This window comes from Protopterus annectens, chromosome 4.part0 (genome assembly GCF_019279795.1).
Source record: "Protopterus annectens isolate FY-2018-M chromosome 4.part0, PAN1.0, whole genome shotgun sequence".
Lineage (NCBI taxonomy): Eukaryota > Metazoa > Chordata > Ceratodontiformes > Protopteridae > Protopterus > Protopterus annectens.
In genome coordinates this window covers 1,395,315,307-1,395,336,904 of record NC_056733.1, presented here as the reverse complement: position 1 = coordinate 1,395,336,904, position 21,598 = coordinate 1,395,315,307, and the positions used below count along the sequence as shown (strand labels likewise).

The 21,598-nt window shown below is 40.0% G+C and overlaps 1 protein-coding gene across 1 annotated transcript in view; it reads left to right on the top strand.

Annotated features, from left to right (window-relative positions):
- PCBD2 (pterin-4 alpha-carbinolamine dehydratase 2) overlaps positions 1-21,598 on the top strand; it is a 521,033-nt gene that overhangs the window by 61,927 nt on the left and 437,508 nt on the right. The window contains exon 2 of the mRNA XM_044069223.1: positions 12,283-12,414. Within this exon, the coding sequence (XP_043925158.1) occupies positions 12,283-12,414 (132 nt within the window). The remainder of the gene's footprint in view (positions 1-12,282; positions 12,415-21,598) is intronic.

Here is a 21,598-nt window from a genome sequence, read left to right as displayed (position 1 = left end):
TTGTGAAGTTATGAGAACTGTCAACCAGTCAAAACTGCAAACAAGGTAGATGCTTGTGTTTCACTGTTGCAGTCATCACATTTGTGTTATCTCTGCCAGGGTAGCCCTCAGCCGGCCTGAATACCAAAGACTTAGTATTTCTGCATCTGTTGCTGTTGCTTCAGTACTGGCTGGTCTTCAGTAGTATAAAGTAAGGCAGCTGACGTCATTACATCAGTCTTTCTTGCCATGGAGCCTGAAGCAGAAGCAGTTTGCACGAGTGCTTCTTCCTTGGATGGGTCTGGAGCCGCTGAGCAGGCACCGGCTTCCGAGGAAGTCCTTCACACTACTGATTCTCAACACAAACCGACGTCATCTTTCATGACTACCGTTCGTTCTAAAATGACAAGAATTTCTAAGGCTCAGGGTATGAACCACACCCAAGAAATCGATGATGCACACTCTGGTGCCTGCTTCCTTGCCTCCGTCTCAAATTCTTAAAATGGCGAAAGACCTTATGCTGATCAGGGGAAGCCAAGCTACCCCCTCCAAAAGGAAAAGAGATCTGTCCCCTGTAGTTTTGTCTGAGCAAGAGTCAGATAAATCTGATGCATCTGAATATGAAGACGTGCAGCCCCTCTCTACTTATGAGGATTCTGCTGCAGAGGATTCCATTACTTCAGCCTCTCCCCCAGAGGAATTTTCCTTTGGGGAAACCCTGCATACCTTAAGAGAGCATTTCCAATGTGAGAGTCAAGACTACCCTCCTTCTAAAAAGAGACTCAGGGAATTCCTAGATCTTCTACAGCACAGACCCTTCGCCATCCCCCCAGTCCTGGATGTTGTGGAGGATGTTTTGCTGGAATCCGGCTTGACTCCTGACACCCTCCCTCATGCACCCAGAAAACCAGACTAGTATTATAGAGTCTGTGACTCTCACAAATTTCTTTTTAAAAATCCTACTGCTGACCCTGAGGTAATTTCTCAAGGGTCTAAAGGAATTAAAGCAACCTCTGATAAGAATCCCACCCCCTCAGATAGGGATTCCCGAGCACTGGACAGATGGGGTAAAAAAGTATACACCTCGGCTACTCTTGCTATCAGGGCACTAAATTGTCATTTCCATATGCTGAAATTTCAGCAACATACCTTGGAACTCCTTAAAGAAAAAAATGTCGTCTTTTCCTGCTTGAGCAGAATCAAAATCATTGCAAGAGTTAATGCATTCTGCAAGTCAAGTAACTAAACACACCTTGCACTGTGGGTTTGACGCCCTAGAAGCTTCTTGCAGGGCAGCAGGCACTGGATCAGTAATTAGAAGGCATGCATGGCTTAAGGAACAGCCCCTGCCAGACCATGTCAAATCTAAATTGTTGGATGCCCCCTTGCATAATATATGCTTAAACCAATATATGATAAGATAAATCACTTAGTAAAAGATTCTTGGGATTTTTTAAAGAATTTTCCTGTTAATGTGGACAACAATGAGTTATTTATTTCTATTGATGTAATGGACCTTTTTACATGTATACCATCTTCCCAGGGAATTGAAGCTTTCTCTACCAGCATCCAGAAATATAGCGATCTTGGATGGGATAGAACAAGTTTAATCATTGAAATGATGACAGTTGTATTGGAAAATAACTTCATATTTTATGAAGGGGAAATATTTAGACAAACTAAAGGAGTAGCTATGGGGGCAGCTTGTGCCCCCATATATGCAAATCTTGTCATGTTAGATTGGGAAGATGGTATTATATTTAATAGTGAGTATATGGAAAATATAATGTATTATTCACGGTTTTTGGATGACATCTACATCTTATGGAAAGGAAGTCCGGAATCTTTCAATAAGTTTTTAGTATATCTCAATGGGAGCAGTGAATTTTTGAAATTCACGTCAGAAATCAACAACAAAGGAGTGGCCTATTTAGACACACTTATTACTACTGATGGAAAGAGCTTTAAGTCTAAAATACATAGGAAGGCTACTTTTTCAAATTCCTATTTGGATTATAATAGTAATCATCCCAGAAAACTAAAGTACAATATTTACAAAGGGCAATGCATCAGGGCCCTCAGAATGACTTCAAGTTATGGGGATATGTTGGAAGAAATTAATTACATCTATAAGTTATTCAAAGAAAGAGGGTATAATACGAACATGATGGATGATGTAAATAAATATGTTATTAGTGAGTGGGGGAAGAAATATATTCCTTTATTAGGTTTGAATGCAAAATTATCTAATGAGTCAGTTGGGAATAGTATAAGTAATAGGAGAAAAAGTAATAACACATACATACAATAGAGCATGTATTATCGAATTTGGACCTTACAGTAATCAAGTGAAGGAGATATTAACTAGGAATTGGCACATTTTATTGACGGATCAAGAAAAGATTGATATATTAGGACCTAGTCCAACTTTTACATATAAAATGGGCAATAATTTGAAAAAATTATTAGAAGTAGGTACGAAACCAATGATGAATAGGGATCTGGCACACACATCGAAATGTGGTGCCTGTAACCAATGTTTTGCTATCAGTGAAAACAAGGGATTAGTTTTGGAAAATATTAACAGAACTAAACTTACATTCAAGTATGGCAATTGTAATACCAGTATGATAGTATATTTGGCAAAATGCATGACTTGTTCCTCCTACTATATAGGAAAGACTGAGAGGAAGTTTAAAAAAAGAATATATTCTCATCTTTACAGCATTAGAACGCAAGATACAAAAAATGCTTTGTATAAACATATAAATAGTAGGGGGGAAGATCACTATTTTAAATTTGCCATTTTAGAAAGTATATCAGTTAATCCAAGAGGTGGTAATATTAAAAACATCTTTGCATATAGGGAGTTGTGGTGGCAGTTATTAACAGATGCCACATCACCACCAGGGTTAAACGAATACACTTCTGTAAAACCTATATTAGATTTAAGAAAGTGAGATCTTCTTTAGTGCATTATTGCACATATGTTTTAACACTTGTATATTTTTTAAAGATCTTATGTTAATCTGTTTGACGCTGATTAAATGAATGAATTTTCTTTTAGGGAAGTTTTTAGATGAAATGATGTACTATAGCTTTAAGAAGCTGAAGTAAAATTGGCGCCAAATCAGCGTATTTAAATGGGTTTGAACATCAATTTGTCAGTTCTGATGAAGCCCACGGACCGTGGGTGAAAGCGCTTAACTTGTTTTATGGATTAAATCTATTTTATTATTTCATATACGTGGCATTATTTATTGTTGGACTCTTGGTTGTGAGTATACAGCGTATTTTGGCGTTCGAAGCCTTGCTGATACTTTGGTACTTTTTGTTGTTTTGAACGCTTGGTTCTGCAGTCGAAATCTAAATTGTTGGATGCCCCCTTGCTTAAAGATAACTTATTTGGCACTAAGGCAGAAGAGGTCTTAAAAAAAGATGTTAGAAAAAGCAAACTCTGTGCAAACAGTTAAGGATTTCTTGCAGGTTCAGCAGGCATTGTCCCACCAAACATTGGTCCTTTCCTGCTCCCAGTAAGCCAATCCAGCCTAGACCCCGGGGAACCAGACCCCCCAGCCACAGGGAATGCAGAGATCTAAGCAGTGGACTTCCTCCCCTTCAAAACTTGGGAGTTCTAAGCCACCCCTTATGGTAAGAACTCTCAATGACTCACCTCCCCCACTCCCTACTTCTGCCCACCTTCTCTTACCCCTAGGAGGAAAACTCTCCTTTCACGCAAGCACTTGGGCCCACCATTACCAATGACCACTGGGTTCTGAACATAGTGTCTCAGAGATACAAATTTTCCTTCCACACCCGTCCAACCCCAGAAGGGTTCCCAGATGTACCACCAAACCAGTGGGCAGAGGCTCAAAAGCAAATCCTTTCCCATCTCTCTGTGAGGGCAGTAGAGCATGTTCTTGCAGAACAGTTAGGCCAAGATATCTACTCCAGACTTTTTGTGGTGCCTAGAAAAGAGGGCACCTGGCACGCCATCCTCTATCTATCCATTCTAAACACCTTCCTGGTGATCCCAAAATTCAAAATGCCCACCCTCTAACAGCTGCTTCCCGTGCTCTCCAAGGATGCTTGGCTAGCCACCCTAGATCTAAAAGAGGCCTACCTCCACATTCCTGTCAGGGAATCGTGCAGGAAATATCTCAATTTCAGGGCAGGATCTCAACACTTTCAGCTCTCTGCACTTCCCTTTGACTTATCTACTGCTCCTAGAGTTTTCACAAAATGTCTGGCTCTGGCCTTTGCCTTTTGCAGACAAAAATATTCAGATTTAACCATAGGTTGACTAATGCCGTATTCAGGCAGACGGCCAGGAAACACTACTCAAACACCTGGCCTTTGTAAAGACACTACTAACCTCCCTCAGGTACACAATCAATGAAAATAAATCCAAACAAGTGCCCACCCGAAGATTTATCTTCCTGGGAGCAAGCCTGGACACAGCATCCCTCTTTGGGCAAACCTCTTTGGCCATCTTTCCACTAAAGGATACAAGAAACTTTACAGCCGCCTGACCTGTACTAGGTCTTGGGTTAATTACCCTGTCCAGGATTGCTGCCTCTTCCTCACGCTAAGGAATTTAGACACACCTCTTTGGGCATCTTTCCTCTAAAGGATACAAGAAAGTACATCTTATACTGACTGTTACCTAAATATACAATTGTTGTTTCCACCCCAGTTGCTTATTGTAAACTCAAAAGCCAGGACAGCCAGCAGCCAAACCCTTCCCCCCTCCCTACCAACAGAGTAAGCACACTCCTTTTTGTATAGCCTCCTTAACTTCTCCTGTGTTAACCTACCTTATCACCTTAGAGCTGCAAGCCCTGGACTAGCCCTGGCTACAATACAGCCTTTGCCCATTAGGTGGCACCCCCCTCCCAGGACTCTTCCCCTCTCCATTGTACAAATTTCTATCAAACAACCTTTATACACTATAACTAGCTATCTGATGGGACCCACTTTTACCCCACTTCTTCCTTTATACACTATAACTAGCTATCTGATGGACCCACTTTTACCCCACTTCTTCCATATATTTTTCAACTGCTCAATTCACTATCTCCTTTCAAAACTGACCCTAACAATCAGCACTACACTGATTGTTTTCCCTGCACTTTGTCCTTCTCTGGCTCTTCCCGCTCCATTCGCCCTGTGGGCTCACTCTGCTCTCCTACCCTGCCCCCAATTCTCACCTGCCCCCAGTAGTCCTACACTTGTACTTCCCAAACCACACGCCTACTTAATTGACCATTCCCCACTTTCAGCCTATCGCAACCCATCCTTCTAATCATCCATCCCCATATTCCCAATTCTCATACATTCAATCTCCTCTAGCACCACACCCATTTTCTCTTAACTTATCTATCACCCTAGCCACTATGTATACACTAACTCCCTTATCTCCAAAACTGAAACCATTGTTCTACCTCATACCCCCACTTATAACACTTTATATTCTCACCGCCTATGAATTCCACTACCTGCCTCTCAGCTTCCAACATCAGTTACAACCATTTACATCCAAACACACACCCCCCCATCAATACTACCCCACCTCCTCACCTACTGCGATACTCCAAAACCTCTCCATCCTATACTACCTACATACTTAAACCCAAGGTCTAAGAACTATTACCATCTCCTACTAAAGTTCACCAAACTCATAAGGAGTTTTTTACTTAACCTCATAGCTAACGGCGACATCCATCCTAACCCTGGTCCAAACTCTCCAGCTACCACTAACACCAAAATTAGAATTTCTACCAACATAAGAAGTTCACATAATGCCCCCAAAGCATTTCTAGTCTGCCACCTAAATATCAGAAGTATAAATAATAAACTCCACAACCTGCATGCACTCCTAGACATGCACTCCCCTGATGTATTCTGCCTTACAGAAACCTGGCTCAAACCCGCTATCCCTGACCATGAAATATTACCCCCCGGCTACAATATTATTAGACTGGATCGAAAAGGTAGAAAAGGAGGTGGAGTAGCCATTCTATACAAACCTCTCTCAAGTTATCCACAATTTGCATCCCACAAGACCTAATAACCACCAACACCGAAACAATCTTCTCAAGAATCCAACTTAACAATAACAAATCTATAAACATAGTGTGTAGTTATATTCCCCCCAGGGAATAACATAAACACCTTAAAAAGCACCCTCCATTTGTTATCCTTCACCCACCCCCAAGAAACAATCATTCTTGGGGACTTCAACATCGACTGGACAACTTGTTCAGCTAACTTCCCCACTACCCACATTAACTTACATGGTTTCCCCCAAACAATTACTACCCCCACCAGAATCAACAAGCCCAGCAAAAAGGAAAGCATCTTAGACTGGATCTTAAGTAACAAACCTCAGTTGTACAAATCAGGCACCCTACCTGAAGACATGAGCAACCACCTCCTAACCTACATAATCAGGAAAAGAGATGACATGCCCCACCAAACAACCTTTAAAACTCTTAGGTATACAAAGAACTTTAACCTAAATAGTTTCATAGCTGATCTAAGCTCATGCAGATGGGTCAATCTTAAAATACTTCCCCTTGACCAAGCAGTTTCAGAATTCAGTACCAGGTTCCTGGCCATCTTAGACAGTTATGCTCCCACACATAGAATCAGAACCAAAAACAAAATTGCTCCATGTCTAACCAATACTGCTAGACAAAAACTTACTGCTAGAAATACAGAATGGACCTCATGGAGAACCACCAAATCCCCACAAGCCCACATAGCATTTAAACAAGAAACTAAGCAACAAGATCTGTTGTGTTAGACAAGCAAAACTACTATTTCAATTTACAGCAAAAGCACCAAAATCAACCTCAAAAATTCTGGTCCGGTCTGAATAAGCTGCTCCACACAGGTAAATCTTCTACCCCCACCCCCTCAGCTACCTTACACCTACCCCCTGAATCTGTTGCAAATACCTTTAACACTTTCACCAAAACCGTCATATCCCTAGCTAATTAATAATCTATCTCCCTCCTCCTCTACTACAATCTCACCTAATCAAGCGAACCTCCCTCTTAAAATTTGAGCCTATCCCCACAGACTATATCAAATCCTTACTTAAGAAATTAAAGCCTACCCCCCTGGCAGCAGACCTACTTCCCGCAGAGTTTCTACAAAAGGCCGCTAATGTAATAGCTTATCCTATCCTCCATCTTAATCAGTCGTACTATGCAGGAATCCTACATCTCCTCCATTTTGAAAATCGCTCATATTATTCCACCTCATAAAGGAGGAAACTTCACTGAACTTTCTAATTACAGACCTATCACCATACTATCTCCCTTAGCCAAAATAATGGAGAAATGCATACAGAAGCAACTTTTAGCCCACCTTACTCACAATTCTCTCCTAGCCTCATCCCAGCATGGTTTCAGACCAGCCCACAGTACAACCACTGCCCTTCTCTCCTTCTCTCACATAATAAATCATAACCATAATCAAAACCTGCTTTCCTCTGCCCTCTTCCTCGATTTGTCAAAAACATTCAGTATGGTAAATCTCAACTTACTCTTAGACTCTCTCAAGTCTCTGTCCATAGATAACCCAGAAATCAACTGGTTCCACTCTTACCTGCACGGTATACAATAAGCTGTCCTGTGGAAAGATCATCTGTACCCCCTTTTACCGGTCACCCTTGGAATACCCCAAGGTTCTATACTGGGTCCCCTCCTTTTCTCTATATTCGTCAATGACCTGCCCAAAGTTATCCCACACGTAACTTCTATACAATACGCAGATGACTCTACGCTAATCTGCTCTGCCACAACTCCCACAGAATTACAATCCCTATCCCAAACCACCTTCAACAAAGTAGAGAACTGGCTTAACAGTCATCTCTTATTGAACCCAAACAAAACCAAACTACTACATTTCTCCCCCACCCATAAGCTAACGCCACCAATATTTACAGTCTCTTCTAAAAATGGCACCATAATCTCTCCTGAACCTTGCACTAAACTACTAGGTATAATCATTGATAACAATCTATACTACGATGCCCATATAGACAAAACCATAAAAACAGTAACCAAAAAATAGGCTCCATGTATAGTATTAAGAAATTTCTAACCCCAACTGCCAGAACAGCCATAGCTCACTCACAACACATCTTTTGTCATCCCTTCTCTATGCCTCACCCATCCTCACTAACCTATCTAAATCGAACCTCAACAAAATCACTAGCTGCTATAACAGTATAGCAAGATTTGCCACAGGCTCAGCATACAGAACCCACCACTGTCATAATCTTCACAAATTAGGCTGGCTAGAACTACCCAATCAAATATACTATAACCAACTCATAGTCATTCATAAAATCCTCTACCAACCTAACAGTACCCATAGTCTGTCTAATATTATTACCCCCTATAGCAACTTAGCATCCCTCTGCTCATCCAGCAGAATGCTAGTACAAACGACCAAAGCCAACAACTCAGCCGGAGATTCCTTATTCACCAACTCTGCTGGAAAAAAATGGAACTCCCTTCCTGCTGAACTGACCACTAAATGCTCCTTGCCTCAATTCAGAATATCTCTAAAGACACACATGCACAATGACTGGCTATGTCCATGTCTAAACCTTGACTAACCCATATAATTTTCAGACGGAGTTAAAACAAAAATTAGTCATGCACATATCTAAACCCAGACTGACCCAAAATATACCAAGAAACTATTAAACCAAACTTAGCTCTCAAATGTGAGTACCCTTATTTTCTTCCCACACCCTCGTTCTAGATATTTTTAAATTCTTTGTCTCCAATTTCCAATATCTGGAATATAACCTACTATTCAGCCCATGCTATCTAATCTGCTTCTTACCTAGCCTACCTTCTCTTATTCATTCATCCTTTCTTTCTAAATGAAAATCCTCTTTCTTATATGCACATTTCTCATAATGTTTGTTTTCCCTGTATATTTATTCCATCACCAACAATGTTTTTGTCTTTCTCCTATCTAAATGTAATCTTAATTTGAACTTTGTCTTTGTTATGTAACCTAATTTGAATTTATCTTTGATTTTTTGTTAATTTTCTAAATATCTCTGTAACCTGCATTTTAAGTGTGACAAAATTTTTATTTTAATCATGGAGCTTTTCTCCCCGGGCCTCCACTGAAAATGGATATGTATCCAGTCGGACTTTCCCGGTTAGCAAATGTAAAATAAAAAATAAGTAAAATAAAAAATTCCAGATGGCATACCTTACACCAGAGAAACAAATTTTCCTGACAACGTACGTCTCTCAACTAGCCACCCGGCCCCAGCTATCTGCAAGGAAGATCCTGCAAGCTCTGGGGTTCATGGCCTCTTGCATACTCCTCATTCCATATGCCAGACTGCGTATAAGGAAACTTCAATGGTACCTAAAGAGCCTTTGGTGTCAACACGCTCAAGACCTGGAAACTCTTCTACCTATAATTCCTTGCCTCAGAAAATAATTTTTTTGGTGAGCAACAGTACGCTCCCACAACAAGGGACTGCCTTTGTCACCACCCCCCGCTGCACAGACCCTGACCACAGACTCATCCGACTATGCTTGGGGTGCACACCTGGATGGCAGGTGCATACAGGGCCAATGGAGCCCACAGCAAATCCCTCTGCACATCAGTCAAAATGAGATGATGGCTGTGCAGCACGTCTTGATAGCCTTCAAGTCCCTTCTCTCTCCATGGGCTCTCCTGATCAAATCAGACAACACCACTGTGATGTGGTATATCAACAAGCAGGGAGGGACTCACTCCTACCCTCTATGCAGGCTGGCCATGACCCTTTGGCACACAGCCTTTGCCATGCAACTGCACCTGTTAGCACAATTCCTGCTAGGCTCTCTCAACTCTCTGGCAGACTAATTAAGCAGAAATCCTCTGGACCCATACAAGTGGCAGCTCAACAGAAGAACCTTTACCCTAATAACTCAGAAATGGGGCACACCGAAGGTTGACCTCTTTGCCTCTCACACTAACCATCAGCTTGTCAAATTCTGCACCAGAGAGCATCACTGCATGGCTTGGAAAGTGGATGCCCTGTCCTTTCCCTGGGTCAGTCTATCTGTGTCTGCCTTTCCTCCACTACTCTCTCATCCCCAGGGTATTGCTCAAAATAAAGGAGGAAAAACGAAGGACCATTCTTATAGCTCCAGACTGGCCCCGGGCGCACTGGTACCTCTTGCTGCGCAGCCTGTCCCCACTGCCCCCATGGCATCTTCCTCAGATTCCAAACTTCCTGACCCAGAGGGAAGGGGAATTCATGCATCCTCAATTGCAGACACCCTAACCCCCAACCAATCTGCCAACATCAGTAAACCGGTTCTAGATGTTATCCGTGAGGCCAGACGCCCTAGCACCAGAAAGTCTTATGCTGACCAATAGAAAAGGTTCTGCACCTGGATCCAGGCTAAGGGAGCCAGTACGGCACAGCCCTCCCTTCCTCTCATCCTGACCTACTACACAGTGGCCTCTCTTTCACCTCTATAAAAATTCATGCCTCTGCTATTTCTGCTCATTTTTCCCAACTGAGCAGGCCCTTTTCTCACACCCCTTGCTCACAGTTCCTAAGAGGGGCCAGCAACTTGAGGCCACCCAGAAGGGCAGAAACACCAGCTTGGGACCTTTAACTTTGTACTGGAAAAACTCACCCTGCCCCCTTTCGAACCAGCTGCTTCTGCAGAACTAAAATTTCTCTCCTGGAAAACTGCATTCCTTCTGGCCATCACTTCAGCCAGAAGAGTCTCTGAGCTACAAGAGGTCATGGGTGTGGAACCCTTCATCTTCCATGCTGACAGGGTGTCCCTCGGAACTAACCCATCTGTCATGCCCAAGGTGGTGTCCAGTGTGGCTCTCAACCAGTCCATTCATTTGCCCACCTTTTTCCCTAATCCACAGAACAAGGGGGAAAGGATTCTGCAATCTTTGGATGTGCACAGACAGCTCAGATTCTATCTAGACTGGAATAAATCCATCAATTGCTGGTTAGCTTTGCTACAGGGGCAGAAGGCAAAGCCATCTCCAAACAAACCATCTCCAACTGGATAGCACACTGCATCCACTTCTGCTACAAATAACATGGAAAGCCTCCTCCCAAGGGGGTCAGGACACACTTTACCAGAACAGCCTCCACCTCTGCAGTTTTCCTCAGAGTCCCCACCAGGGCCATCCTGGAGGCTGCTACCTGGGCATCTGTTCACACTTTTACCAAGCATTACCACCTGCCTCTCTTCTCCAAATCCAGGGCAGGGTTTGCCTCTGCAGTGTTGCAAAGCATCCTAGCCAGCCCCTAGTTTCCTTGACTACCTCCACCCATTTCCTCAGCTTTGGGAATCAACCCAAATGTGATGACTGCAACAGTGAAAGACGAAGAACATAGTACAGTTGTGTACACTTACCATAAATGTAGATGTTCGAGTGTATTCACTGTTGCAGTTCTGGTTTCCCTCCCTCCCAGAGGTTGATGGATCGTAACCATGCAAGGGACATATTGGTATTTATTTTCCACTGGTGGGGTTCTTCCACTACAACCTAGCTCCTACTTGGAGGCTCCTGACAGGTTAGGGCAAAACTGATGTAATGGCATCGGCTGCCTTACTTTATACTACTGACGACCTGACATCAGTCCTGAAGCGACAGCAGCCAATGCAGAAATACTAAGTATCTGGTATTCGGGCCAGCTGAGGGCTACCCTGGCAGGGATAACCCAAATGTGATGGCTGCAACAGTGAATGCACTCTAACATCTACATTTATGGTGAGTGTACACAACTGTACTTTCACAGTGCATTATGGCTTTAGATGTGTTGTTAAGGATGGCCCTCCTCATTCAAGTCTAATGTTATGGTAAGTACATTACATTACTATCATTTCTGTTAAGTGTACTGTCTGAATTGTAAGTTTAAACTTATCTGTCACTTGTGTAAAATTTAGCAGATATAGATGTGGCCTTGGCTTCTTTGCATAGTCATTTATACTTTTGAGATTGAGGTATTTGTATTCTGTGACTGGGTTTTTTATGTATTAATCGTGCATGATTTGATAATTCGAATTAGATTTTTAAAGAGGAGTCTGAGTTATGCTTTCTTGTTTGATTTTTAACCTGTTTACTGTGATATTAATTTACCTACTTATAACTTGGTAGAAATGTTGCTCCAGTACTTAAAATATGTTCTGGTATTGTGAGCCAGTTCTTAGCTTCATACCGACAATCTTTTCTACATAATACTAACAGACTTTGCCTGTATCTTTGTTAATTTTATATGTCTTCCAGAGTGCAGAATCCCAATGGTTAACTGCTGAAGAAAGAAGTCCGATGCTTTCTGAGCTCAAGGCATCAGGATGGGCTGAATTAGAAAACAGAGATGCAATTTACAAAGAATTCATTTTTAAGTCTTTTAATCAAGTGAGTAAATACAGAATGGAGTGTCGTACATTTCTTAAGGGAACAACAAGAGACTGAACTATGTTTTGGTCTTTGTTTTCCATACCTGCGCATGCTTGCTATTCAAGCTTCTGCTTCAGAAAATCCACAAAATTCCTCTGAAGTAGATTCTTGGAGCATTGTAACATGTCAGCTTTCTTATCTTCGTTATGTGGTATTTCCTTCCATGACTACGTATTCTTGTGTTGGATGGCCATCTGTACCTCATGACACATTTCTCTGTATTCAGTTTGTGTTGCCACTCTGAAATATTTCATGGTAAACTGTTTCTCATTACAAGTTTAGTAGTTTGGTAGACCACTTTCGCCTCCTTTATCAGTTGAATGTATATTTTTTTGCTCATGTGAAATAGGCTAGGTTGTTTTAAAAACACATTACTTTGTAGATATTATCATTTTGTTTTTTTTTTTTTGTTTATTTTTCTTTGATAGTTATCTCTTTCACCAAATTGAAACAGCAAGTAAGTATATGTGAATGGTGAAGTTATATTTCCATTTAAAGTGTGTGTTGTGTTTGAGATCATTTATTTTATAATTAGACTTGTGAGCTTTGTCACCAGTTCAATAAAAGTATAAAAGCACAATGTGTTAAAGATACATCTCCGTAAAAGTAAGCTATCGACCCTTCTCTATGCCTCACCCATCCTCGCAAACCTAAACAAATTAGCTAGCTGCTATAACCATATAGCTAGATTCGCCACAGGCACAGTCTACAGAACCCATCACTGTCAAAATCTTCAAACACTAGACTGGCTAGAACTACCCAATCAACTCCAGTACAACCAACTCATAGTTATTCGTAAAATCCTCTACCAACCTAACAGTACACCCATTCTAACAAATATTATCACCCCCTACAGCAACCTAGCATCCCTCCGCTCATCCAACAAAATGCAAGTACAGTCTGTGCCAAAGCCAACAACTCAGCCGGAGAATCCTTATTCTCCAACTCTGCTGGAAAAAAATGGAACACGTTCCCCCCAGATATTACCACTATAGCATCCTTACCCCAATTCAAAATATCCCTAAAGAAACACCTAAACAGGCATTGGTTATGTCCATGTCTAAACCCAGACTAACCCAATATAAATACAACTCAGGTAGGTAAAATATGCAATAAAAATAACTTCCTTAACCTATATGAATAAACTTTCTAAGTCTAACCTACCCAGACTGTAAACACTTCTCAACAACCTTTAGAACAATATTATAAGGATGTTAACTTGCTATCCTAACCATTCTAATGCTATGTTCTTAACTCTTCTATAATATCCTGTTATCCTAGCCATTTTAAGGCTATGTTTTTAACCCTTCTACATCTAATTTCTAATAACTCCCCTTCTTAACTAACCACCTTTTTCTCCTGGTTGTCATCCGTGACATCAATCTATGTAACATGTCATTCTATACACTTCAATGCTGTGCACTGAGTTCATTCTAGACTTCATTGTAACCATGTATATTTATAATCACTTTTTTTAAAGTTTTACATTTTAAATTTTCCATGTAACCATGAGTATTGATTGTCATGTGGAGCTTTTCTGTCCGGCCCTCTGCTGAAAATGGACATGTATCCAGTCGGACTCTCTCGGTTAACAAATGTAAAATAAAAAAATAAAATAATTAATAGACATGAAAAGCATAGACCAGAAAGGAAGAACATACCTGTGTCAGTGGCATACAGAGATAAAGTGCTGACTATGGCCCAGACATCCATAGTTCAAATTGCATCTCAGTTGCTTGATTGCACATGTGGAGGGAAATGGGTCTACTTTATCGTGCGGAGGAGGGCAGACTGCTGCTGGTGGGATAGGTTCCTGACCCAGAGACTCCCCATACTCTGGAATAGACTGCCCATACATGTCAAGCAGAGCACCTCCTTGGCCCTCTTCAAAAGGAACATTGACGGTTAGATGGGAGTTAGGAAATTCACCACGGGTCTCATGTCAGTCACCCTGCTAATCCGGGGTCCAGGGAAGTAAATATTGTGGGAAGAAATATCCAGGGAATTGTTATGGCTAGGCTTGTATAGGCCCTAGGGCCGATAGCCTAGTACCGACCTAGGAACCTATGAGGTCTCACTTTGTTTGGTACAGGCTAGGAAAACAACCATACAGTGCTGTCTGTAATGGCCTGGGCATTCAGCTGATGTCAGCCTCTTGAACTGAGGGGAAGGTTCAGCATTGACTCCTATTGCACATCCCATTTTCAGGATGATGTTGGCTATGTGTAGGAAATTGGGATAAGACAGTTCCTGGCAGTACAGCAGTGTGACAGTGCCCCAGGTTCCCTTGTCATTTTTTTCACTGGCCTCATCTTTGGGGGGGGGGGGGTTGTGCTTCTTCAGGGGAGGCTTGAATAGATTTAGGATTAGCCCGGGGAGGCCAAGATGGGTCTGGCAGACCCAGTGGATGAATATGGGATCTGGGATAGTTGATAGACAGCTGTGAAAGCCGAAAAAGACCAAACCTGAAGAGGTTTGCCTGCAAACTGTGAAAAGAAATCCATCCATTCCTTCTTAATCCTTTATAAGCAATACCATCCTGTACAGTAGGAAAGAAGGTCAGAAAGGGACATAAAATCAGTAAAGAGTAAAAAAAAAAAAAAAAAATTATTAGTCCTCAAACAATCCTTTCAGGTTATGGTTCCAGTGAATATTTAGCAAGTGGTAGTGTAACATAGTTGCCCCAATCTGAAGGCCAGTTACCTTTGTAGGACAAGTAGAAATTTGCATGGTGCTAATGTAGTCTGAAATCTTTCATCTGAATTCCTGGGGATCTTGTATATCTTTACTCATATGAACATTATCTTCGGTGATAAATTTCTCCAATTGTCTTTGATTGTTGAAGCTTATTAGAGAAATATTAATCATTTGCAAAGAAGCAGGTGAAATTTTAGAGCCACTAACTGGTATAGGTTAATTAACCAAGCAATGTCTGAGAATTTAAGAAGGGTCCTGAGATTCTCTAAGCCAACCACCCCTCTATAGCATAAAAGGCCTCACCATCCTATCTTTCTTTGATAATGATGACCAGATAGCTTCTTTTTTTGAACCCTGTACAGATCATGTTATCTCGTTTTTCTTTCTACGGGGTCTCCAGTTTGGAGATATCTTCTCAGAAGCTGTCTTTTAAAAAATCTAAAAGCAGACATAGCAGCTAATGATTCTTGCTCTACCCTGGTATCATACTCAGACTTCTGGATAAGATGGGTTGAAGGAATTTTACCTCCTGTTCCTTTGCAAGTCAGGATCCTGCATTATTTAACCCAAAAGTTAGTATGTGGGGAAGCTGTTCTGCAGCTGCTGCCAAAATGATGGTGAGGGAAAGCTGCACCCATTGGTCAGCATTGCTTAAAAGTACAGGGGATGGGTAGTGCAACAAGCTTGTGACTGTAGGCACAGTCCCCTAACCATCAGTGGGATTTCCCAATTAGCTAAAAAGCGTCTAAATGGCAAAAGACACCACGGGAGAGGCAAAAAATAAAACCAGTTGAAGTTTTATTAAAAACAGAAGTAAGCACTTTCAGGCAAACATGCCCTTCATCAGACAATGAAAAATAGTTAAAAACCTACAATTAAACATATTGTTATCCAATCACATTCAGTAGTTTACCTTCCTTTTTCTCAAAACAGGTTTTAAAGGCACAGTTGCATTTAAACCAGGGCTCTTATCGACCCCTAGTCTTATTCACTGCATTCAGTTTCATTAATTAAATCCCCACCCCTTCTATTTTTACACAAAACCTGTAGCACCATAAACTTTAAAAAGTGGTCTGAACATTCTGAAATATGCAGTGCTAGGGCATTTCGTACATCATGATGTCTAATATCATAACAAACATACATAACAAATATTATCTACACTTGCTTCTTCTTCTCTTTTTAAAAAACATCTTAAAGAACATCTGACAGCCCATTGGCTTTGTCCATGCACTAACCCTGACTGACTTCTTTTTTCCCCTTCTATTCTTAACCTATCCCTCCTCCTTTTACCAGTACTTCCATATCCTACTACTACTCTTCCTCTTTAATTACATAATGACACATATATTCTCTTTCCTATAAGTATGACCTGCTCATACCACTTAGTGTGATTTTTAGAATTGTTTTTAGTTTAGTTTTTTTTTTTATAGAATTGTTTAATTTCCACTAATACTGTTACTTCACAAATGTATTATTATAACTGTTCACTTGACCATTGCTACCTCTGTATTTATTCTTAATAGTTCTATGTATTGTTAACTGTCTTAATATTCAAGTATGGAGCTTTTCTCCCCGGGCCTCTACTGAAAATGGACATATATCCAGTTAGACTAGCCCGGTCAACAAATGTAAAATAAATAAAAATAAATAAATATCATACAAATGCCCGAAAATTCTCTTTCAGCATGCAGTTGGTCTTACCAACATAAAATGAACTACACTGTTGACATGTAGCCAAATAAACTATATTCCTAGTTCTACAGTTGGCATAACCTCTAAGTGAATAAGTCCATCCTGTTCTAGGATGTACGAAAGAATTGTTGGTGCAAATGTAGGTACACGCCCTACAGCCATGATATGGATATGTCCCTACACGTCCTGTTTTCATAATAGTTGATACATTGGACATAGATTCCTTGCAGGGCATGTCCTTCAAATTTCTATTCGTTCTGAAAGTGAACCTAGGTCCATCTCCAACTATTGCTACTATTCTGTGATCTGATTGTAACACTTTCCAATTAACAATAGACCTAATAGATTTGGTCCTCCACGAAGACAATTGCTGCTCACATATAGCAGTGATATGGGGGGATTTGTGATATTATATGACGTAATTGGAAAGTGTTACAATCAGATCACAGAATAGCAGCAATAGTTGGAGATAGACCTAGGTTCACTTTCAGAAGGAATAGAAATTTAAAGGACATGCTCTGCAAGGAACCTATGTCCAATGTATCCACTATTATGAAAACAGGACGTGTAGGGACATATCCATGTCATGGTTGTAGGGCTTGTACCCACATTTGCACCAACAATTCTGTCGTACATCCTAGAACAGGATGGACATATTCATTGAGGGGGTTATGCCAGCTGTAGAACTAGGAATATAGTTTATTTGGCTACATGTCAACAGTGTAGTTCATTTTATGTTAGTAAGACCAACTGCATGCTGAAAGAGAGAATTTTTGGGCATTTGTATGATATTAGACATGATGTACGAAATGTCCTAGCATTGCACATTTCAGAATGTTCAGACCACTTTTTAAAGTTTATGGTGCTACAGTTATGCATAAAAATATAATGGGTGGGGATTTAATTAATGAAACTAAGTGCAGTGAATTAAGGTGGATTATAAGACTAGGGGCCGATAAGAGCTCTGGTTTAAATGTACCTGTGCCTTTAAAACCTGTTTTGAGAAAAAGGAGGGTAAACTACTGAATGTGATTGAATAACAATATGTTTAAATGTAGGTTTTTAACTGTTTTACATAGTCTGATAGTCTGGGCATGTTTGCCTGAAAGCGCTTACCTCAGTTTTTAATAAAACTTCAACTGTGTTTTATTTTTTGCGTCTACCGTGGTGTCTTTTGCCATTTAGACACTTTTTGGATTTCCTCAGTTTTGGCATAAAGACTTTGGTGCAGGATTTCTCAGTTTTTTGGATTTCTCAATTAGCTACTACAGCTGTATTATGATAATGTTAAAACTAAGTTGATGGACTTTCTTTTGATTTGAAGCTGGACTGATTAAAAAAAAAAGAGATTAAAGCTAATGGAAAACTGTTTCGTCTTGCTGCTAGCCATTGCTTAATATTCTGCCTGTGAAAACTGTGTTGTAGAAGATGCAGCAGTAAAGGAAATGAGAAGAGACAGATTGACTTCTGTTGTCATGGTCTCAAGAGTTGGACAGTGCTTATACTTCTTTCCATTATTTTGTCCACTGAGACCTCTTCTTTCTCCTTTCCCCTTCTTAGTACCTTGTGGGAGATATGTACCAATGATTTAGAATAATTAAAATTGCAGTGGGCAGATAATATCTAGACTTGTCAAGTTTGCATGCTGTGTATGTGCATGTTTGTTGTTTAACTACATTGTCTGTCTTATTCTCAAAAGCCCTAATTGCATTTACGCATTTCATTATGGACTGATGTAGCTGAAAAGGATGCATATTTTATTTCAGTTACCTAGGTAGCATGTTTCTGTTGAATGCTGCAGTGTAATGGGAGGAGCTGAATTATCACTAGAGCAGGACTTTCTTAAATAGTACCATTGCAGGAGTAAATTATTTTAATACAAGAATCTTTGTATTACCTCAGGAGTAAATGAATTATTTTAATACAAGATTCTTTGTATTACCTCATTAAGAAGAGTTTATTAGTTTAAAAAGTACACATTTAAAAATGCGTTTTACAGATTGGTGGAAAATTAGTTGCTTGACTGCAATCCCCTGCACCCATTACTACTAATAATAATAGTAATGCATTGAAATCTCATTGTGCTTCATCAATTGGATGCCTCATTTGGCCATTCTATTCACAAAGATATAATTTAGTTCTACTTTTTAAAATTACATTTTTTCTTTAATATGAGTTCAGTTGTATTAGGAAATTAGTATTCGTGAAACTATATCATGATTATATAAAAGTTATTCTGGAAGAAGAAATGGAAAGTGAGGTCATACCTCTCAACCTCTTGGGGCAAGAAATCTGGACAGAGCTCGACAAAATGGGGGAACAAAGGCCCAAAAATAGGGACATATTTTAATTATTGCTCTTACAAACTTAGAAAGTTGCTAGAGTAACAAGGTTTGTTTTAACATGCATCTTCTGAAGGATTTGAAGTCTGAAACTCAAATTTGCACCCTTATTTAGTAACTTAAATCCCCATGTCATCCCAGTGATTTGCCATGAAAACCAAAATTTTATGAGGAACAGACCAAAAATATGAGCCAAACATTTGTACAGTCTGCAAAAATCTGGACTTTTGAGCGGTATGAGTGAGGTTGATGACTTTGCTTTGGCCTGATCTGGAAACCATGGTAATGAATTAAGTGGTGATGTGACGTAATACAATGTATAGGATCTTTCTTTGGAAGGGATTATGCATTAAGACCTTTATCTGGACAGTTAGCTGGTTATACTAGACAGGTGGAAATGAGTGTAAGTGAAGCTTGAATTTCCTGCGTGAGTGTATGGTTCGATACTGCTTCTAAAATGCAAAGCAGGTGAAGGTTGAAATAAGATCATTTGAACATACAGGCAGATGTTGCACATTTGAGCAGTAGCCGAGTTAACTGGAAGATGATGCCCAAAGGGGAAAAACTTTAGATTGAATAGTGTTTCAGAAGCCACAAACATTCAAGTATTACTTAGTTTTTAACAACGCACTACCTTAGTTTTAACAAAGATGGTATGTGTGGCAATTTCAACTAGATTTGTCAAGAAGGTTGTGAGAACAGCGTGCTTATTAATTGTTTTATCTCCTAATAGGAAGTTCTGTAAAGCTTGAATGTTTGAAGTTTGCTCAAAAGAAACCAATGTTATGGTAACTATGGCAACTGTGGGAAAGGTCATAGTGGCAGACTGTGACTGTTCTAAGACTTCATTGCAACAGAGAGAGTAATTTTCTGTGAGACGAATGTAAGACGCTAGGATATTATAAATTGATGCTTCATGCAGTTCTGAAAGTTTAATGCAACTGTTTACAAGTGCAACATAATCACTAGAAAAGTTAATCGTACTTGCCAGATCTTAATGTAGATGACTTGAAACATCCAAGTTGTTTCAAACCACTGTATATTTGAGATCAGTGAAAAAAAAGACAAATAGGATAGAGTGATCAGAAATAGAGTTTGTATTCTTTGATTTGTATGCGAGTCACAGGGTTTCCTTGTTTACTTGTTAGTTCAGTTGTACTTATAGGTGTGTTTTATAGGTATGTACTAGGCTAATGGCCCTGGAGCCTTTACAGGCCTAGCCCATAGGATTACCCTGGCATTGTGCCACCCGACCTTAATTCCCAGTGCCTCTGACGAGTATAGGTGTGTTCATAGGTGTGTACTAGGCTAATGGTTAAGCAACCCTTGCATGTCTTGAACCCAGGACTCTCTGCCCATCATAACCACAGCAATTTACCACTAAGCCATCTGAACTGTGTGTTGAAATTGAAGAATGAATGTGGAGACTGAATTTATGATTTTCCTAGCATCTTAAGAGACATTAGAAATAAGAAAGAAGCTAGTGCGCTGTTTAAACATGTAAAGTCTAATAATGCACAACACTATTTTAAATTTTTTGTGTTAGAAATTGTACATGAAGGTTTGAGGGGTGGCAACATTAAAAACAAGACAGAAGTCTGTAAGCAGAAATGGATTCTTTTCTTTAAAGCAGACTGCTTCCCTGGTGTTAATGATATGGTGTCATTGAAACCATTTTTAAGAGAAAGGTCATTGAAACATTGATTCTTTAGCATGATTTTTATTTATAGCTTGTCTTTATACGATTCTTGTGTTTAGCACTTTAAGAATCTATGCTCTGTAATTGTTGATTTTCATTGGTTGATTTGAATATAAAAATGTATGATGTTTTAATCGAGTTGTCTGATGAAGCGGTGTTTTACAGTGAAAGTGCTCACCTCAAACTTTTTTTTTTTTTTATTTGAGTTGGTTTTATTTTAATTTTTAGTTACCCTCTGCCTGCAGGAGTACCACGTTGGTGTGTTGTATATAATTTTATTTTTTCCTTCTTTGGAGCTCTGTTTCCTGGTTTCTGCTGGCTTTACTACTGGACTCATTTGTGAAACACGGCTTTGCAAGAAAAACTGACTGAGAAAGTGCTGGAGTGTTGTAGATTTTGTTAAACTTGGTGGACTGTAAAACATCACCCCACTTTTGTTCATGTTTAGAAGGACATAGTGTAAGTAAACTTTTTGCTCTAGGTAGTAGTGTAAAACATTCATGTAATTATAAATTGCATAGTAAAGCAGTTTTGTGTAATATGTAGTCAAGTATTTTTAAATGTGTGTGGGGTGTTTCTTCTGTGACTTTTGCATGTGTTGTTTATTTATTTTCCATTTGTTTGCCAGGTTAGTCCGACTGGACACAAGGTGACAGTTTCAGTGGAGGTCTGGGGAGAAAAGCTCCAGATACATAGTAAAAAAAATTAC